The sequence below is a fragment of the Rhagoletis pomonella genome, unplaced genomic scaffold, assembly GCF_013731165.1.
Source record: "Rhagoletis pomonella isolate Grant_MI unplaced genomic scaffold, Rhpom_1.0 Rhpom_scaffold_00010, whole genome shotgun sequence".
NCBI classification, from domain to species: Eukaryota; Metazoa; Arthropoda; class Insecta; order Diptera; family Tephritidae; genus Rhagoletis; species Rhagoletis pomonella.
In genome coordinates, this window is record NW_023458564.1 from 3,089,526 (window position 1) to 3,107,075 (window position 17,550).

The 17,550-nt window shown below is 35.2% G+C and overlaps 1 protein-coding gene across 1 annotated transcript in view; it reads right to left on the bottom strand.

Annotated features, from left to right (window-relative positions):
• Positions 1-17,550, bottom strand: part of LOC118745946 (protein still life, isoforms C/SIF type 2-like) — a gene marked incomplete in the record, with an annotated part of 407,983 nt that overhangs the window by 268,116 nt on the left and 122,317 nt on the right. The window contains 3 exon segments of the mRNA XM_036479612.1: positions 201-332; positions 10,550-10,829; positions 12,313-12,458. Coding sequence (XP_036335505.1) covers positions 201-332; positions 10,550-10,829; positions 12,313-12,458 — 558 coding nt within the window.

A 17,550-nucleotide genomic window follows, 5' to 3' on the forward strand; every position in this document is an offset into this window, starting at 1 on the left:
GGTAGGCCAATTTGTTAAAGCCTACGCGCGGTACTTCAATTGAAAAAGTCACGAAAGTTTTGTTCAATTGGGTTTCAAGCAGGTTTAAGTTTTTTTTGAAAAAAAAGTGTTAAGTATGTTCGACAATAACGCTAATTAAAGTTAAGACTCAGCGCATCAATCAACCGAACTAAACATACAAAGCTTTTCTAGGCACTTACCGATTCAATGGCTTTCTCCAAACGGAATATCTCTTCCTGCAAGAGATGTAGAGTTCCTGTTTTGCCGCGATGCCTTGCAAATGCTGCAGCACAGGCGCTATGAATGCTATTAACCCAGTTTTCCAATTCAACCTGAAATTAAAAATTATTTACTTATGTGAGTGTATTGCAAATACATATTACAATTTTATATTAGTTGTGCTTTAGTGTGAGAGCTAGGCGAATTCATACAAGTGGTGTTCATTCATCAGCTGTGAATGTTGTTTGATTGTAAGCGAGTGCAAAGCAACCGTATTTGTATCCTTTTTCCTCAGGAAAGAATAACTGAAATTTGGCAATAGCCTCGAAATGCAAAAACATGTAATTTTTGTATTTGTAGAATCGATATCACTCTATGTGAGTTCGCCTTGTGTTAGGGTTTATATTAAGTATTAAAAACCACCACGACATCGGTGTCCAAAAATATTGTTTTAATACTTTAGTATATGCAGCATTGCATTGTTTCGTGCACCTAAAATTATTGTGAATCCCTTTAAATATTTTTCACCAAATTTAAAATTGAAGTGAAAAATTATGCGACTCAGAAGGTTGTATTTACATACCTATCCTTTGTTTCACTGTTGGGCTCAATATTAAAGTACAAGAAGCTACTATATGAGCAAATCTCAGAGTTGTTTTTTTTTTAGTGTTACTCCCTACTCTCGCCAGAAAAAGAGGCTAAAGCATTCTTCTTGTATTTATTTCAAACAATAGAGTTCCAGACACAAGCAGAATCAAAAATAAATCAAGTATTTGAAAAATTTAAGCCTTAAAAGGTTTATTTAGGCGAAAAAGTACCGAAATTGCTCACTTTTTCATTGTCACTCGAAAATAACATATTCTTTTTTTTTACTAACACTGGGAAGTTTTCAGTTAGAACGTTCATGTTGGAGGCAACGAAAATTGACATCACATGAAATATACCGCTGAAGTTTCAAGAGCGTGCCACCAAATTAATAAGAAATCGTAGCATGTAGAAAATTTGTCGCAACTATTTTGTAATTTTTGATATTTAAGGATTTTTTCATTTTAAAAGTTTAAGTTACTTCAAAATGTTAACATTTAACGGTGAAAATGTTCTTACCAAAACGAACCAATCTATAGAACTAAAACTAGTGTTCCACCAAAAGAAAAAAAAAACGATATTGATTATAAGATGATGATGATCAGCGAAACAAAATTTCAATTTTACAGTTTTTATTGGGACACTCGAAACTCATTCCAAAATTATTATATGCATGAATAAATTAATATATGTATGTATGTATATATTCGTCAAAAAGACTGTAGAAAAGTATTTTACGCCAATATTTAATTATTTTCAAATAAAATTACTCTTAAGTTAAGGTCTGTGAGTAAGCTTACTGTGTATGGTGCTACGGGGCGTATACGTTGCATGCATATCTACGGGCATATGAGTTGTAATATCTACTTTTTAGTATATCTTTTTTAAGTTTTCATTTAAATACAATTTCGCGACGGAATCTTGTTATTTATACAGAAGATATTGCATTGTCTGAGATAAGTGTGCCACCATTTTCGACCAAAAAAAAAAACTTTTTATCGAAAAATTTAACAACTCGTTATATTTGCTCAGAGAAAAAAATTTTATATCTTCACTTCAGGTTAATATTGCCAAGAAGCAATTAGTTAAATATTAAACCAACACATGCTTGCAGGTTTTCCAACATAAAACGACCACCGACTGGGGATATATTCTCGATAAAACTTTGCCTCCATCGCATGTGCACGAAAATCGCTTGCGGCATCAAAAATAAGTCACGCGAAATTACCTAAAGCAGTGTAAAAGACAAAAGTTGTGCAAACTCTTTACCGTGCAGCGTGGCGCACAGTGGAAACGCCCCGGGCAATGCATATGAATTTTCACCTACATACACATGTACATAAGCATGCTATATACTTAAACACACACACATAAACACACGTATCGCCGTATAGAAAAGCACGTTTAATGCGCTGAGATACACATTGTAAAGTTGGGCAAATTTTTTTTTTCGCCGAAGTGCGTTAAGCAAGGACATTTTAGAAGCTCTTAATAATGCACCAATGCTCAGCTGGGAACACGTTTCGATGCACGACGGAGTGTTTGTGCGTTGGCTGCTGGCTGACTGTAGGCGATGACCGCATTCATAATTAATACTTACAGCGCATGCATTCTGAAAGGGGAGGCTTTTCACACACCCAACGACACAGATGCACATGTGCACATGAAAGCAGAGTAGTGACTAACGTCTAATTGTGGGAAGCACCCTAATAAACAAACCTACATACATACGTTTTAAGTAGTTTATAAACTCATGCCCTCACATTTAGTTTTGACGTTTTGGAGTGCGCGTTGCACGGCTGGGTAGAGGACGAACGGCAAAAGGCCGTGTTTATGGTTTCTAAGGCATAGTCAATGCTTTCGAAAGGTCATTTTTCAATTGCGTGCAAAATTAAGTACCCAGTCGCGACCGAGCGCGGTGCACTCACTTTAAAATGCACTGCATTCGACACTTGCAATGCCATGCATTGTATGCACACCTACATATGTACATGCATGCATGCATATACTTATGTTGAGTAAATATCCCGAGATGGCATATGAAAGCGTATAAAATGAACTAACAAAACCAAATGTCCGCGAGCAATGAACTTCTATGGCATTCGTTTTTTTTGTCTACTACTGCCTGCAGCCACTTGCAATGCAAACAACTTTTCTATTCATTGCCTTGGCATATGTATGTATACATTTCTAAGTATTTATGTATGGACATACATGCATAGTATTTAGGTGTGAGATATGCACTGCCCACTACATATGTATGTATGTCGGATGCACACATAGATACCTACATGCTTTAGGCATATTTCGGCGCTTTTCAACAGCTTATATGCCCTATGTATTTAGAGAATTGTTTGTGTAGCGATCGACCGGGTATTCGATATGCTGGGTAAGCGCAATAAGCGTTAATGGAAATTTACTGAATCAATACGCATTTATTTGATTTTGTTGCAGGTTGTTCTGAAATATATTTCCAGCATTCTTTTCTTAACTTTACTCTCGAGCAGACCTACCAGAAAAATTTTTGGATAAAATCTGTCACATGAAAATAAAGTCTCCCAAATCGCGCAAACGGTTGGAATTCGTTATATTTAGATGACTCGGATTGTCGACTAGTTGGGGGTGGCACCGCCCACTTATATGACCAAACTACTCGACCGGTCTCGACCAAATTCGGTACATACATTGTGATTAGCCTCCTTAAGTATCGCCTCCAAAATTTTGAAATCGGACAAGTAGTCTTATATATCATATTAGTGGGCGGGCCATTTTCCTAAAATTTCTTGAAAAACTACCTTTTTGCTATAGAGCGATTGTATTTGTCAATTCTGAATAAATATTGATGAACTCCTTAGCCGCACTGTTAAAAAAATCTAAAATTCCGGTATATACACACATATAAATTCAGGGCCGTATTTAAGAAAAGTCGCCTAAATTCGACAATTTTTATGCGATTGCAATAAATGAGGTATAAGTTTATTTGAAAATAGGCTTAATTTTAGATACTACTCCATGTTTTCAAATTGTAGGAATTATCGATGGTCAAAATTTAAAAAATTAAGAGAAATACGGGTCCTTTTTTAATTTACCCGATAAAAAAACCCAAAAACAAGCCTAGTCCGACAATAGATTATTATATACCATTTCAAAGGCCTATATAACCTCTTCTCGGATCATATTCGACCTTTGAAATCAAAAAATCATAAATCTTCGAAATCGTATTTTCTGATCGAAATCAACCGGTCGCGTCCTCTAAATGACCTCTAAAAGATCTATAAAAATAGGCAATAATATTTCTCATAAAAACTAATAAAATTACGGGGTACGGTCTTGAAATTTCCAAAAAAAAGCATTTTCGATTGGCACCCTAATACGTATGTATATTTAAATACATAAACACATACGAATTTCATTAAGGCAGTTGTGGTCAAATACTACGAGTATAAAACAAAATTGAAAAAGTGGTTTAAGAGACTTTGATATTAGCTAAGTTACCATTAAAGCGTTCGTTCTAAATTTTAACTCGCTTCGCCTTTACAACCAAATTTGATGCCAGACACTTACTTATACGAGCAAAATAGATCGTTCGGATTCATAAGTGCATTGAAATGCTGATTTTATTCAAATCAAATGCAAATACATACATACATACATAGTATATTAATGTCCATACACACGCATATCAGCCCACTAACTCTTAAGGTTGAGCATTACCCGAAATTGCGCTACCGAAAGCGAAATACTTTCAGCATGCATATAAAGTAACTACTATATATACATATACATATTTATCTATGTGTTTGCAGTTATATGTAGGTATTATACGTGCGTAATTTTATGTGTACAAATATATTGATGTTTTAACTATAGATATATTGGTAGACGATTCGCTTGCAAATTGGGAAAATCGAAATATTGGCATGCACCGAAAACTGCACGTAGCAGATTCGACTAAATTGTGTATAAACGCTGCTTAAAAGTACTCAAATCTCGCTGAATTCTCGCCATATTTTTTTTTTTTTGAATTCGTTCGTGTACTACAATGTATGCAACATTGGCGGACCCAAAGGGAGGGGGTGGCTGGATGGCTTCGGGGATTTGGTGTTTCAACCCCAACCTCATATCTTGACCGTAAAAGAGACTTAACTCCCACTATATAAAGAATTACAGACAAATTTGTTGAAAAATCGAGTAAAGTAGATATGAAACTGTAACAATTTCTTGGAATTAATGTATCTACTTTTTATGTAACAAAGTACTCGTGGGTAGTAGCTAGAATAGCGCAAGGCGCGCCGGCGGAGTGCCTACTTATAATGAAATAAAAAATATATATATTTTTTTTGTTGTAATTCACATACAAACTCGCAAATTTATTGAGGTGATTAAATTAGTAGAAATAAATTTTTTTAAGAATGATTTGTCTGAATGGTGTTATGCAAAAGCTGGTGAATTAAGAAATTAGGTTACGGCGCATTATGGGAAAAGTTGCATTTGTTTAAACTAATGAAACCAATTGGAATAAAACAATCCATTTTTTTTTTGCAAATAAAGTTTTAGTTATGTCGATTTAAGGAAAAAAAGAGTCTCAGCATTCCTTATTTTAACGGTTGAAATAAGGAAAAGAGGTTGAGCATGGTCAAAAAACTTGAACGGAGATTAAGGAAAAATATATATAAAATATATATGCCATCAATCCATAAATTAGGGGTGGAAATAAGGTTTCCAAAATAAATGTACCTACATATCATAGCTACCATGTCAACCTAACGAATGTGCAAAAATTCTTTTTTTTTTTTTTAATTTTCCATACCGTGTGCATGTAAATCGTCGAATTTCTAGTCTTCCTGGAAGCAGAGGATACCCTCTTTAACAAAGTGTCGAATCCCAAACTTTTCCTAATGTCAACAACATTTTTAAAACAGTTTTTGTGCTCTCCTGAAAAGTACCCATTTTCACATTCCATAGTTTGACATGGTAGCGGCGATATGTATATCGATCCCACGCCACCCACCGGCTAAATTTTATGTGGAGTTACTGCCTTCCACGGTGGTAATATAAAGAATGTTGGCATTTGTTTTATTTTTTCCTTAAAATACATAACTCGAACTTTATTTAAAAGAAATTGTTAAGTTACATTTTGTTAAAAAAAAAAATCAATTTAGCCCATTGTGCTTCTGATCGGTAAAGACAGGTCACCCCGTACCAACGCTTACCATGTTTTTCATTCGAATACTACAATGCGAATTCGAAGATATAATGCGAGATCAAAAGTTACGAGCACCATAAGAAAATATAGTAAAGGCTAGAGTAATATTTGAGTTTGAATTTTGAATTTAACAAACAATATGAAATTCATGTCGAAGGTACAAATCTATACATACAATTAAATTGTAACAGGCCGATGTCTGTACACTATGGATATTAATGAAAAATTAACAATTTTTAGAATTTCTGTCTGTGGGCCGTATGTTTGTACGCGCATCACTCGAAAAGTAATGCATGAAATTGATTGCAGTTTTCACCAATGTGTTGCTGGAGGTCTAACTTGAAATAAGAAGAAGAGAGAGTTGCCACCTGTTTGAAAATTGCAGTTTAAGTAAATTGATAAGATACAGTAAATATTGCAATATGGCCGTCAAAGAAAAAAAAGAGGTTTAAGAAGTCTTACAGCCAAAGATATTTTTGTGGAGGTTGCCACATGTTTGAGAATTTTAATATAATTTAATTGGTGAGATAAATTAAATATTGCAATATGGGTATCAAACTGAAGAGGTTGGGGAAAGGAATTTCGAGATGTTCGACACTATTTCGGGTCAATGGACTAGTTCGGAGTTTTTTGGAATTTTCCAGAATTTCGATTTTCTCACGACCATATTCGATTTTTTGTGAACTATTTCGGACCGTTGGAACTACTTTGGAATTTTCTGGACTATTTCGTAATTTTCAGAATTTTGAAGATTCTCGGGAATACGTTGGAATTTTTATGACTATATTGGATAGGCTATTCGGAAGTAAAATTCGCTGAGCTCAGATGAAGTGGCTTCAAGTGATTTGGGGTGTGTTCAGAAGAGGTGAATTGAGTTGAGTTGAGAAGAGGTCAGTTGACGTGAGTTGAGATGATTTGAATTGAAATGAGTTTAAGTGTGTTGAGTTGAGGCGAGTAAGGTACTGTAAAGTATTTAGATGGATATATAGCTGTTTTTGCGACGACCTTTTTGATTCTAATCAAGCATTCTTTTTTAATACCGGCTCGAGGTCAGGGTTTTTATTGTATTAAAACAAATAAAAATACGTTCTTTTCCCAATATATTTCAATCTCCTCCGGAGATCGTCTTCCTGATCGACACCTGAGTGGAAGAGCGACCTATCGCATCAGCCGGTTCGAAAACGCTCTATCTCAGAAAACTTTTCAAGAACGCCCTTTTTCAGAATTTGGTTGAAGATCGCCCTGCCTCAGCTGCCGATTCAAAAAAGCTCTCACCACATTATCAATACATTTTCATTTGAGATAGGGCGTTTTTGAATCGGCAGCTGAGATAGGGTCTTCAACCAAATTCTGAAATGGGCGTTTTTGAAAGTTCTCTGAGATAGGGCGTTTTCGAACTGGTTGATGAGATAGGTCGATCTTCCACTCAGGTGTCGATATGCAAGTAAATAATAAAAACCGAAAACCGACAGCCAGACATACATTTTTTTTGGCAAAACAGGATTTTCCATACTTATTACACCCAGCAAAAAAATCCAAAAAATTTCAAAACTCACTCAACAATCACTTTACTCACGAAATTAGTAATACTATCTACTTTTTCAGTTTTTTTCTCTGACGTCATGATTTTTTTCAGAGGACTTTGAAATTTCAAGGATATGATGAATTAAAACAATTCAGTAGAATTGAGAAGCGTTAAATTTGTTGGTGCCCAACGACGAATAGGTATTTAAAATACCCTTTTTAATATTTTGGTTGCCTAAACTAGGAAAGTTAAAAGGACAATTTCAAAATCTTTTTCTTTACCAAAAATTTTATTCATTTTTTTTCAGTTTATTTCTTTCTGAAAAATTTGTTTTCACTTAATAGCCAAAATTGCTTGAAATATATATTCAAAAGGAAGCGGGAAACCTCCGAGACGGTTTTATTGGAAATCTTTTGTTTATGCAAAAAATATTTGGAAAATATGCTACAAATGTCGATAGGTACTTGTATTTAGCGGCAAGCTTAAAATATCCAAAATATAAATAATTCTGATTTTATAGAAGAATATTACCCAATTTTATTTTACATGATTTCACAGTATTTTATACATCGCACACCGTCTTCAAAAGAGTCACAACTCAAAGTAATACGTTCGTCAGAAAATGCGAAAAACTCTTTCGTAGCACATGCTAATCATATGGCCAAGGGCGACTTTACCTTAGGTTTCTTTTAACAAATTATGACAAAAATTTCCTCAAGGTTTTGCTGAAAGCTTTTTGTGTACATTTTTAGCGCATAATTTCAAAAATGCCAAATTTTAAGTTGTGACTCTTTTGAAGACGATGTGCGATATATCCTGACAGTTCTAAGCTTCCATCAAGATTTTTTCCTGATCGTCTTGATATAGCGCGGAAACACAAAACAATTTTTTATTATCATTTTAACATATTCCGTCTGACGGCATTCGAACCTGGGGCTTCCTGCACATAACAAAAGTTAAATTCCCTAAAAACAATTTTTCGTTTCAAAAATTGCAAATCGCTAACATGGAAAACCAAAACGGTTTATTTTTGAAGAAATCATGTTACTTTTTTCTTAGTGTTCTATTATACTTGCATAAACGTATTTATTTATGTAAATGTGTATGTAATGATAAATACATTTAGAGAAGGTAGTATCTGTAGCAAAATTTTAGTATTTTTTCGCGAATGTCTTTAATTGTATAAAACCCCTCCTCACCTACCAACAATATTTTCCTGGGTGCGCCCCTGATGTGCAATATGTAGTTTTTTTTCCTAAATCTCTGCAATGGAAATTGAATTCAAGTCATGTGACGATTTTGCTATTATGCTAGCATAGCTATTGGGTTTTTTCGCCTCGTTAGAGTGTGTGTGTAACGGAGCGTTCGTAAACGTATTTCGCAGGGTCGCAAAGCAGTTGTAAAAGTACGTGCAGCTCGTGACTGCCAAACTGAAATGGCGGCAAATATTGTTGAAGGAATTCGGTGTTCACAAACATATGCACATATTCAAAAACATAAAAGCGAGGAAAATGTACATACAAGAACAAATGTATTTACAGAGTCAGTCGTCCGACTTAAAAGGACGCTTCAAATAAAGTAGTATTTAAAATGTAGTGGTATAAGAGGAGAGTTTACTGTTTTTTTTTTTTTGGTCGGCACTTATTCAAAATGTGTATACTTTACATGAGTATACATTAACTATGCTTACATTTCGGATATTTACGTTTTCAGAAATTTTCTGATTCAAGTGATCGATATTTCGGCACCTAAAGGTGAAAAAGTGCCAAGTCCATTTTTTTTTAATTATTCAGGAGAGACGAAAAATCGATGTAGTTTCGCATTATATGTCATTCTGTATCGAAAACAAAATTTTGAAAAATGTGAACTTGGCACCTTTTCACTTTTAGGTAGCGATTTGTTAAATTTTTAATATAAAATTGTCGCATGTACTTATGTAGATTAATTGAGAACGGATGAGTCCAGAGCCCTATAATACAATACCCATGAGGGCGCCATTCACTAAAATGTATGAAAGTTGGCCAAATGACCGCTTTACTTCACTTGCTTGAAGCGCTCTAAAGTTTCGAAAAGGCGAGATCTCTATTCGACAGGTGCTCTATAGGCATTTGACAAAGTAGTATATTTCCGTGCTAAATGAATTGGAGCAAATTGCTGCAGTTTTTGAACCAAAACTTTGTTTAGTTAAAAAAAGTGGTGCAAAAATTTAAGCAACTGGAAGTATCTCACAGTTGTTCCTCTTCTGTGCCCCAACTGACGCCAAGTGAAGCCAAGTCCTGCTCCACCTGGTCTTTCCAATGCAGAAGAAGCCTTCCTCTTACTACGTAACCAGCTTCCCGTTGAATACTTTCAGAGCTGGAGCGTTTCTGTCCATTCAAACAAAAATTTCTTCAATCAGATAATTTTCGCAAACAAAATTCAATGCTTGACTGCTGGGTATAAACATTAGTAGCTACATAAATTCCTATGTCCGTGCTATGCTATATATGTGCATACATATGTACATATGTATTTCCGGATTTGATTTTTGAGTTGTGCGTCTTATGAAGTGCGTATGCGATATATATTTGCATACCTATATGAAAATCGCATTTACTTTACCATCACGCTAAAAATGTACATGCGCGCGCTTTGGAATTGTATTTTTTTTTACTAAACGTATTATGGTCTTTGATGTCGTTCGCTGAGGGTTGTAGCTACGCTATTCCATTGTGGCATAAATAATAAATACATACGTACATACATACTTACATTCATATGCCAGTATTTGGGTATTTGTTATGAAAGAAAGCTCTCAAATAGTTTTGGTTAACTGAATGTGAAAGGAATTTTATAAATGAGTAATCTCCCTAAATAGATAGTAGATAACTTTTATTATGGAAAGTAGCAGGATTGCATATGTGGTGCTGCTTTGATGTTTCTATTTTGGTTTGAAGTAAAGCGTATATACTACGTGTGTGAGTGTGTGTGTGTGTTGGAATTCATTTCAGCCATTTTATATTTGCACTACTCACCTGACAGGGCGCCTGGAAGAGATACGCATCACCGAATGCTGTACTCAAACAGAATATATAATCACGTTTGGGATGTTCCGGTATTGGTTGCATAATCGCACCATCAACAATAATTAAATGTTTTGGTGCCGCTTCGACGCTGCGTCCCTCACGTGAATCGCACGGATAGAAGAGTAGTGTGGTGCCTTTGAGGCAAACCCAATAGCCTTTCCAGCCGCGTTTGCGTGCTAATTCGATTTGATGCTTTTTGCGGAGTAGCCATTTTTTCACCGACAAGAAACTGAAATGAAATATGTTTTATTTTCAGTAAAATATACATACATATAGTTAGATATAAAGCTTATAAAATTAATTAGCTACGCACTAGTGGTACTATACATGAACTAGTGTCCTAATTCGAGGTTAGAAGCAAGTTATCTTAATTAAAATGAGATATATTTTTGAAACTAACGATATTGACAACTTTTTTTTGTAGTTTGTTAAAGATAATCGATCGGCGCACATGAGCGTGAATAACAAAACCAAACTTAGTTGTTAAAAATAAAAAATAAAATAAAAAAACATTTATAACAATTTTACGTTGTTGTTTTTGGATAATAAGGTGTATGTAAACATTTATTTATAAGAGTGCGAAATTGCATCCCGATATCTATTACAGTTAAGGGGAAATGAATTTTTAAATTTTGTCAAGCTCTAAAATGTTAACGTCAATAGTGGTTTCTTTTTGAAAACTCAAAATGAAGAACAAAAATTAATTTTTTCATTACATAAATTATTAATTTATTTGAATGAGTAAACATTTTCATTATCTATGGGAAACGAATTCGTTCATTTGGCTGCGTCCGCTGGCTTCGCAGTAGCGCATCCCTAGAGGGTTAAATATTGAAAATTATGGTTTTAAGAAAATGTTCGGACTCGACTCGAATCGGAGTGGATTTTACTTTGATTTTTGAAAAACTTTTGAAATCTGCTCCTGTACTCAACTTGACTTCAAACCTACTTCGTTTTTTCGCTGACCCTAGGCCTGTGTTGTTACTAAATAATAAAATATAATTCCTTTATTGGTTCTTGAGTGTCATATTATTTAATTTTGCTGAATATATTTTTGACCTAACATGGGTATTTTTGAAACCCTTAAAACATTTGAGTGGTGACAGTCGAGTGTAACACAACTTTTTATACTTGTCGCACGAATTCATAAAATAACAATTTTTTGTGCAATTTTTGTGCCACAATCGGGAAAGTGGATTAAACATTTACTGGAAAATATTTAAATAGGTGGGTGGTAAAAACAACTTTTTTAAAAATTAATAATTTTATTCTAAAGATTACCCTAAGTATCAAAGCTTATCACTTTATTATGATTACATAGTGAAAAATCGCAGTTTTTGCATTTTGAAGACATACCGTTATATAGGAGATGAGCATGGTTATTGTCCAAATTCAATGATTTTTTACCCAGCGAAGTTAATAGGAACGCGCACACTGAAGATTGTATAGATGGGCAAATTGGTTATTGAGCTACATATATAGCTGTAATCATAAGTATGCGGTGCCCGCCCATTTTCCAAAACTTTATGTCACCATTGCGCTCGGATATACATACATACAGAATGGAGGCTTCAGCGGCCATACCTATTACAACCTGAGCTTTTATACTTCGGGTATATATGGTTTGCTTATTTTGTAGCACAATGTTATTGCATTGAGCAGACTTAATATGCCTTAATTAATAATTTCTTTAAGCAACAATTTCAACTCACCCAGCTTTGCGTACAGCGCCAGTACAATTAAATGAGGAAGCAGCTGTTCCAGTTGCCTTTGCTTTATATGGTGACGCCATGACACTTTCGCCATCATCTTCATCAGATACGGCCGTAGTTAAGCTCATTCGATCATCATCAGATATCTGCAAATAAAAAATTAAAATTTTTAATTTACTTAAATGCGTAAATATGTTTTTTTGCGTGCGCCTAGAGGTTGTCTCGCATAGGGGACGGACCTACAGTATTACGCCGACTTCATACGGTGTATTTTTATAAGAAGCTATTTTTCATGGCAGAAAGACACTCGGAGGTTTGCCATCGCCTGCCAACAACCGCTATTAGAAAATCTTTATTTTATTTTTTAATGTTGGTCGGAAACTGGTCTTGAACCCAGGCCCTGCGGAACGGTAACGCGAACTACTAACCACTACGCCATAGCAGTCGCTATTGTGATAAATAATTATAATTATACATACATGCATATTAGGGCGGGTCGAATTGTATGGGTCCAAAAAAATTAAAAGAGGCACATCGCGATTATGATTATTTGGGTCATTTCAAGCATTTTTGCCCAAAAAACCATAGGTCGGGCCAGCGATTTTTCCTCTCTAGTTTTTTTTTTCAAAACGTGGCTAGTTTTTATACCCGAGCGCACTTGTGCACAAGGGTATTATAACTTTGTTCACATAACGGTTGTTTGTAACAGGCAAAACGAATCGAGATAGATATAGACAAATGTATACATAAATGATCAGAATGAAAAGAGAAATCGAATAAGCGGTGACTGTCTGTCCGTCCGTCCGTCCGTCCGTCCGTCCGTCCGTCCGTCCGTCTGTGCACACGATAACTCGAGTAAAAATTGAGATATCTTAACGAAACTTGGTACGTGAACTTCTTTTGGGCGTGGGACAGATGGTATTGAAAATGGGCGAAATCGGATAATAACCACGCCTACCTCCCATATAACGGTAATTTTAAGAAATACGAAAACTGCGATATTTTAGTAACTACTGAAGCTAATTCACTCAAAATTGATACTTACAATGTGAATAACTCAGTGAGAGGGGAGACCAGTATGTTTGCATGTATGTATATAAAAAAATATTTATTGGACCAAAAAGTAGTGGGTAGGCACTGTGGCCAATGGTAATCAACTATTACCACCTCCGCATGGTTGTAAGCCATGCAGAGTCCGCAGAATGCTCCGGAAGCAGTGTCCGGAGGATGCATCCAACTAGGCAGAGCATACTTTGAAGTGCCATCTTATTGAAACTTAAGAAAGTTCAATTACTTGGCAGTTGAGAAGTGCATGTGCAAAAATTTCCTAAATTGCATAAAGGAAATCTTTGCACATGCAGCAGTACATAGCATGTATTTAGGCGCCTGGTGTTAGCGGACGCGCCTAAACACAATGAGTTTCAGACGGAAAACATGAATATTATAAATTTTTGGAAAATGGGCGTAGCCACGCCCACTTATGGTTACATGTGTATATCTTGGTAACCGCTGCACCAATTTCTTCCAAACTTAGCACAGTTGTTGGCCTTAGTACAGCTTACTAAATGGCTGAAAATTTAAAAAATCGGACAATAACCACGCCTACCTCCCATATAACGGTAATTTTCAGAAAAACGAAAACTGCGATATTTTAGTAACTACTGAAGATAATTCACTCAAAATTGATATTTGCAATGAGTTTTAGACGAAAAATAAGAATATTACAATATTTTGGCAAATGGGCGTAGCCACGCCCACTTATGGTTACATGTGTATATCTTGGTAACCGCAACACCAATTTCTTCCAAACTTGGCACAGTTGTTGGTCCTGATACAGCATACCAACTGGCCGAAAATTTCTAAAATCGGACAATAACCACGCCCACATCCCATATAACGGTAATTTCGAGAAATACAAAATCTTCGATAAATCAGTAAATATTGAAGCTAATTTATTCAAAATTGATGATTGCAACAATTCTTTACCAAGAAATACGTTTATGAAAAAATTTTGGAAAATGGGCGTAGCACCGCCCACTTGTGATCACATATATGTATCTCGCTAACCGTTCTAGCAATTTGTACCAAGCTCGGTATGGTTATTGTGCTTTCCACATAAAAGCAAACCGTTGAAAATTGTTGAAATCGGACTAAAATTGAGGCCGCTTTTCATATAACGGTAAATTTCAGATATGCTTGAAACTGCAATATTTCGAAATTTAAGGACGCTAATTTACTTAAAATGTATACACCCCGGCTTATCATGTAGCGGTAGCTTTCGGAAAGGTGGAAAACATATATTTAATACTTGCGCCGGGTATTTAATGTTCGGCTCCGCCCGAACTTAGACTTTCTTACTTGTTAATACAGCTGTTTAAACAGGTGAGCCACATAAAAAAAACACAAGATAGAAAAAATCACTGGCTCGAAATTCATTTTAGACCTATGGTTTCTTGGACAAAAATGCTTCAAATGACCCAAATAACCATAACCGCAACGTGCCTTTGATTCAAAAAATCTGTCCCGCCCTAATGCATATGTATGTGTTGTAGGTACAGTGGCAGATTTAAGAAGAAGCAGCAGTCAGCGATATACCTACACTAGGAGCCCAGTATTGGAATTTTCATATTTTCGGTACTTCAAACATTGTTTTGTTGTTCGGCAAATATTTCTAATTTCTAGAAATTAGTGAGTATGTTTTCAGCTAAATGGGCTCCGCGATATTCTTTAACGTTTTTCAAAAAGCGCAAAATAGTACATTCCCACTGCATAGAAATCTAAGATTCTGACCTCGAGATCTTCAAAACTTGTATAAGTGCTTCCACTCATGCATCTCACCTTCTTGCCGTGGTGTCAACGAACACGTGTAGCACTTGCAGTTATGAGTGTGTGGTTTTTACTTGATTTCACTATAAAAGGAAATGGTGGTATACCTTGAGGCACTTTCCACAGTAACGTTGAACTTAAATGGCACACTTTTTTTTCTTAATTTTTGTTGAAATATCATAAGAATCCAATAAATCGAAACCATGAAAATATTTATATTGTACATCATCATCTCCAACTCACAACAGTTACCGACCGAGTCAGACAAACACATTTGATGGAGAAGTACACCAATTTCAAGATTCAACAAATTCTCTATATACATACATATTTGTTAGTAATCGCTGTAGATAACAATAAAATGTTCACATTAGTACGGAGTAAGTACTAATTAAATGCTAAAAATATTAATAATGCCATTTTTTCTTACCTCGTAGAGACAAGTAGAAAACGGCATGAAATATCTCTCTGGTAATGAGAACTTAAATTTTTAATGCGCCACAAGAGCCAAATATTGATCGCTAGTATCCCTTTGTTGCTCTAGATCAGTTTTATCTACCTACGCTGGGCGTTTCTTCGTTAAAAAAAAATGTGTTGTACAGTGTTTTTTTTTGGAGAAATTTATAAATTTTTCAACTTTAAGCTTTTCGTAATTTTAACGTACATACATATCCATATCAAACCACTTATTATTTAATTTTTACCAAAGTTTATTAAATAATATCTAAATATTGCTCGTGTGGACGTCGCAGTTTCGGTGAAGGCAGAAATTCTAAATTTGAACGAACTCTTTTAGTAATTCACTATGCATTAGCGCTGTTAAAATAATTTGATTGTACAAAACCTGCTAACGAAGTTGTGTTTTGTTTCCTGGAAGGCAGCTGTAGGCATTTAACATGACTTTTGACCGAAAAGTGTACAAGCAATATACACATAAGCAAGTAAAAGCAACATATACATACAAACGACCAAATGATTCATGCTACTGCGTAACTACCCTGCAAAAAGTGGGACTAGGTTAAGTACTAGTACAGGACCACACTACCTTGTAACCAACACTAGTAACCAAAATGGTCCAAATATATGGAGAAAATATGGTTACATTAACATTGCGATGTCATTGGACCTGACCACCTCTGGTCCAACGCTCTCCAACTACTCCTTTTGAACCATGGCACATTCGGCAACCGAATCATATTGCCGATCGGCCACGAAGAGGTGGTGTTCAACACCTATATCAGTTTTTTTACGTTTGAAGTGGTCCAGGTCAGCATAACAAGTTACTAGTATGCAACCTGGTCCTTGTGCTCATACTTTAAAACTACGACCCAGTGGACCACCTGATCCTCAAATTTTAGCAGGGTAATTTGCCCTAAGCATGCTCTAATTATAAAACAGATGTGTGATAAATTGAATTTAATTATATTTCGCCACCCAAATAAAAAAGGGCGTGATTTTATCTGCAATAAAAAATAAATCCAACTTTCATTTACTCCCCCTACGGCTCAATTTGAGTCTTTCATTACCATCGAGTAGTACCCTGCAGGGAAAAGCTGAACTAGTATGCACAAATTCCAGTTCATGAACAATTATTTAGCGATTGAAGTCACACCAGTTTGTTATGAACTATAATTATACCAATTCCTCGTAGAAAAAGTAGACTAGTTGATAGAAACTTCTAATTAGAAAACTAATATTCAATATGGAAGTCATACCAGTTCGTCATGGTGAAATGCCAATCCAGCTAGTAAAAATACCTGTTCATTAACTAGTACGTGCTTAAGCAATGGCTTACAACTTCGACGATTTCGAAAAACTTATGCGATAAGCGACATGCGTCTTTCAATTGCCAAAACCAAAACTAAAATGCAGTTAATTGCTCGCCTTACAAATGTCGGCAGTGGTGTCGAGTGAATACTACCGATTTTGGTTATGAGATCTCAGGTTCGAGACCGCATGGAGGTTATTAACGCAAAGTTATTTCAATTTAAATATAAATCAAAAATTTAAAATTTAATTTCATTTGGAAAAATTGGAAAAACCTTAATATTCAAATACAATAAAAAAAATTTAATGAAAACAATTTTTTTCTTTTTAAAGTAATACAATTTAATTACAGCAAAAGAAATAAAAAAAATAAAATCCATTAAGCAAATAAAAATAAAAAATAAATCCTTTGTCTGAGATTCGAACTCGGATCTCTCGAGTAGCGCGCTAGAGCTTTGTCTTGTTGGCCATTGTTGCAGCGCCCGGAGCAAAATGGCATAATGATGCTTTTTGCGGGGGATGAATAGGCAGTCTATCCCGTCAACTGGTATGATGCTACTAGCATTTCTACTGGTAGGGTGCTGATACAGGAGTGGACAATTGACATCTCCTATGATATCGCCTTGTTAAAAATACCAGTCGCTA